This window comes from Euleptes europaea, chromosome 5, assembly GCF_029931775.1.
Source record: "Euleptes europaea isolate rEulEur1 chromosome 5, rEulEur1.hap1, whole genome shotgun sequence".
Lineage (NCBI taxonomy): Eukaryota > Metazoa > Chordata > Lepidosauria > Squamata > Sphaerodactylidae > Euleptes > Euleptes europaea.
In genome coordinates this window covers 24,568,381-24,569,874 of record NC_079316.1, presented here as the reverse complement: position 1 = coordinate 24,569,874, position 1,494 = coordinate 24,568,381, and the positions used below count along the sequence as shown (strand labels likewise).

General features: G+C 44.7%; 1 protein-coding gene across 1 annotated transcript; it reads right to left on the bottom strand.

Annotated features, from left to right (window-relative positions):
• Nucleotides 1-851: 851 nt before the first annotated feature.
• Nucleotides 852-1,133, bottom strand: SPTSSB (serine palmitoyltransferase small subunit B). Its single transcript, XM_056850216.1, has one exon. It carries the CDS (start codon nt 1,105-1,107, stop codon nt 865-867), a length of 243 nt encoding a protein of 80 aa, XP_056706194.1. The 5' UTR covers nt 1,108-1,133; the 3' UTR covers nt 852-864.
• Between the last annotated feature and the right edge of the window lie 361 nt (nt 1,134-1,494).

The following is a 1,494-nucleotide window of genomic DNA, read 5'->3' as shown; positions in this document are numbered from 1 at the left end:
AACTTAAAAGGGTTTCCATCTAGACATTAGGAAGAATTTTCTAACAGTTAGAGTGGTTCCTCAGTGAAACAGGCTTCCTTGGGAGGTGGTAAGTGCTCCTTCCCTGAAGGTTTTTAAGCAGAGGCTAGATGGCCATCTGTCAGCAATGCTGATTCTATGACTTTAGGCAGATGATGAGAGGGAGGGCATCTTGGCCACCTTCTGGGCATGGAGTAGAGGTCACTGGGGTGTGTGTGGGGGAGGTAGTTGTGAATTTCCTGCATTGTGCAGGGGGGTGGACGAGATGACCCTGGTGGTCCCTTCCAACTCTATGATTCTAAAACATACTAATGGTGACTGGGTTCCATTTACACCTTCACAAATACATTCAAAGATCTGGATGCTACTGAAAGTGAACATGATCATTAATAATGCGCAGCAGAATTTCACCCTTAACAGTCCATTGGTTTCAATGGTGTAACATTGCTTAGGATTGCCCTACAAAAGAAGGGTGCGAAATAATGCAGCAAAAGGCATGCAAGCCTAAGGATAAAGAAATGGGATAAGGGAAAGAGATTTTCAAGGCATTAGACGGGAGACCCGCCATATGTGGATGCAATCCCTATGGATTTAGCAAAGCAACCCAGTCCAGAAGTGTCGTGTTACTTATTCAGGATAGAAAGTGTCACTGAATTTTAAGGGAAGCTAGCCAGCCCATAGGCAGGTCAACAATAGCCCCTATTGGTTAAGTGGAAGTGGCATTTGCGGGCAAACAAACACAAATCTGTCTTTCAGAATGGCTTTCCACACATAAAGGCGACAAAGATGAGGAAGACTACTTTTTTTTTTTACGGGATGCAAAAGTTGCTTTTCGTGCCGGCAGGTTCAGTCCATGAGCGAAACAGTACTTTCAGGCTGGCTTCCAAACATCCGTGAGAAGAACTCAAAAGCCAGGCGGACGTGGATGGGGACGAAGATGTAAGCAGTGTACACCACCATTGCAACCACTGTAATCGTGATCGTGTGGAACATAGATTGTTCCCAGGGCTCCAGGACATAGCTGCAGGAGATCAGGAGATACTGGTAATACAGCCAATAGATGTAATCCTTCACTCGCTTGAGGTCCATTGCTGAGTCACAGCGGCTTTGGGAAATCTAAATTTTAATGGGAGAAAGATAATCAATGCAGGACAGAGAGAAACGTTAAAGAGAAATAAATGGGGGTCCTGTCACTCCTTGCAGACTAAGGAGTTTTTATGCTACAAGACTTCTGCTTTATATGTGCTGCAACAGATTACAGATCTACTCCATTACACCAAGTCTACAACTTTACACCAAGGCTCTTTACAATGAAAATATGTTGTCGTTCTTATACAAAAATAATAATAATAATAAAGAGGCAGGCCAGTGAGCCGTGATTCACAGAACTGCCACAGGAGATCTCTGGCCTCTCCACGCCTCTCTCTTTCCGTCCAGCCTGTCACGCAGAGTTGTTACAAGACTGTGAGGCCATGG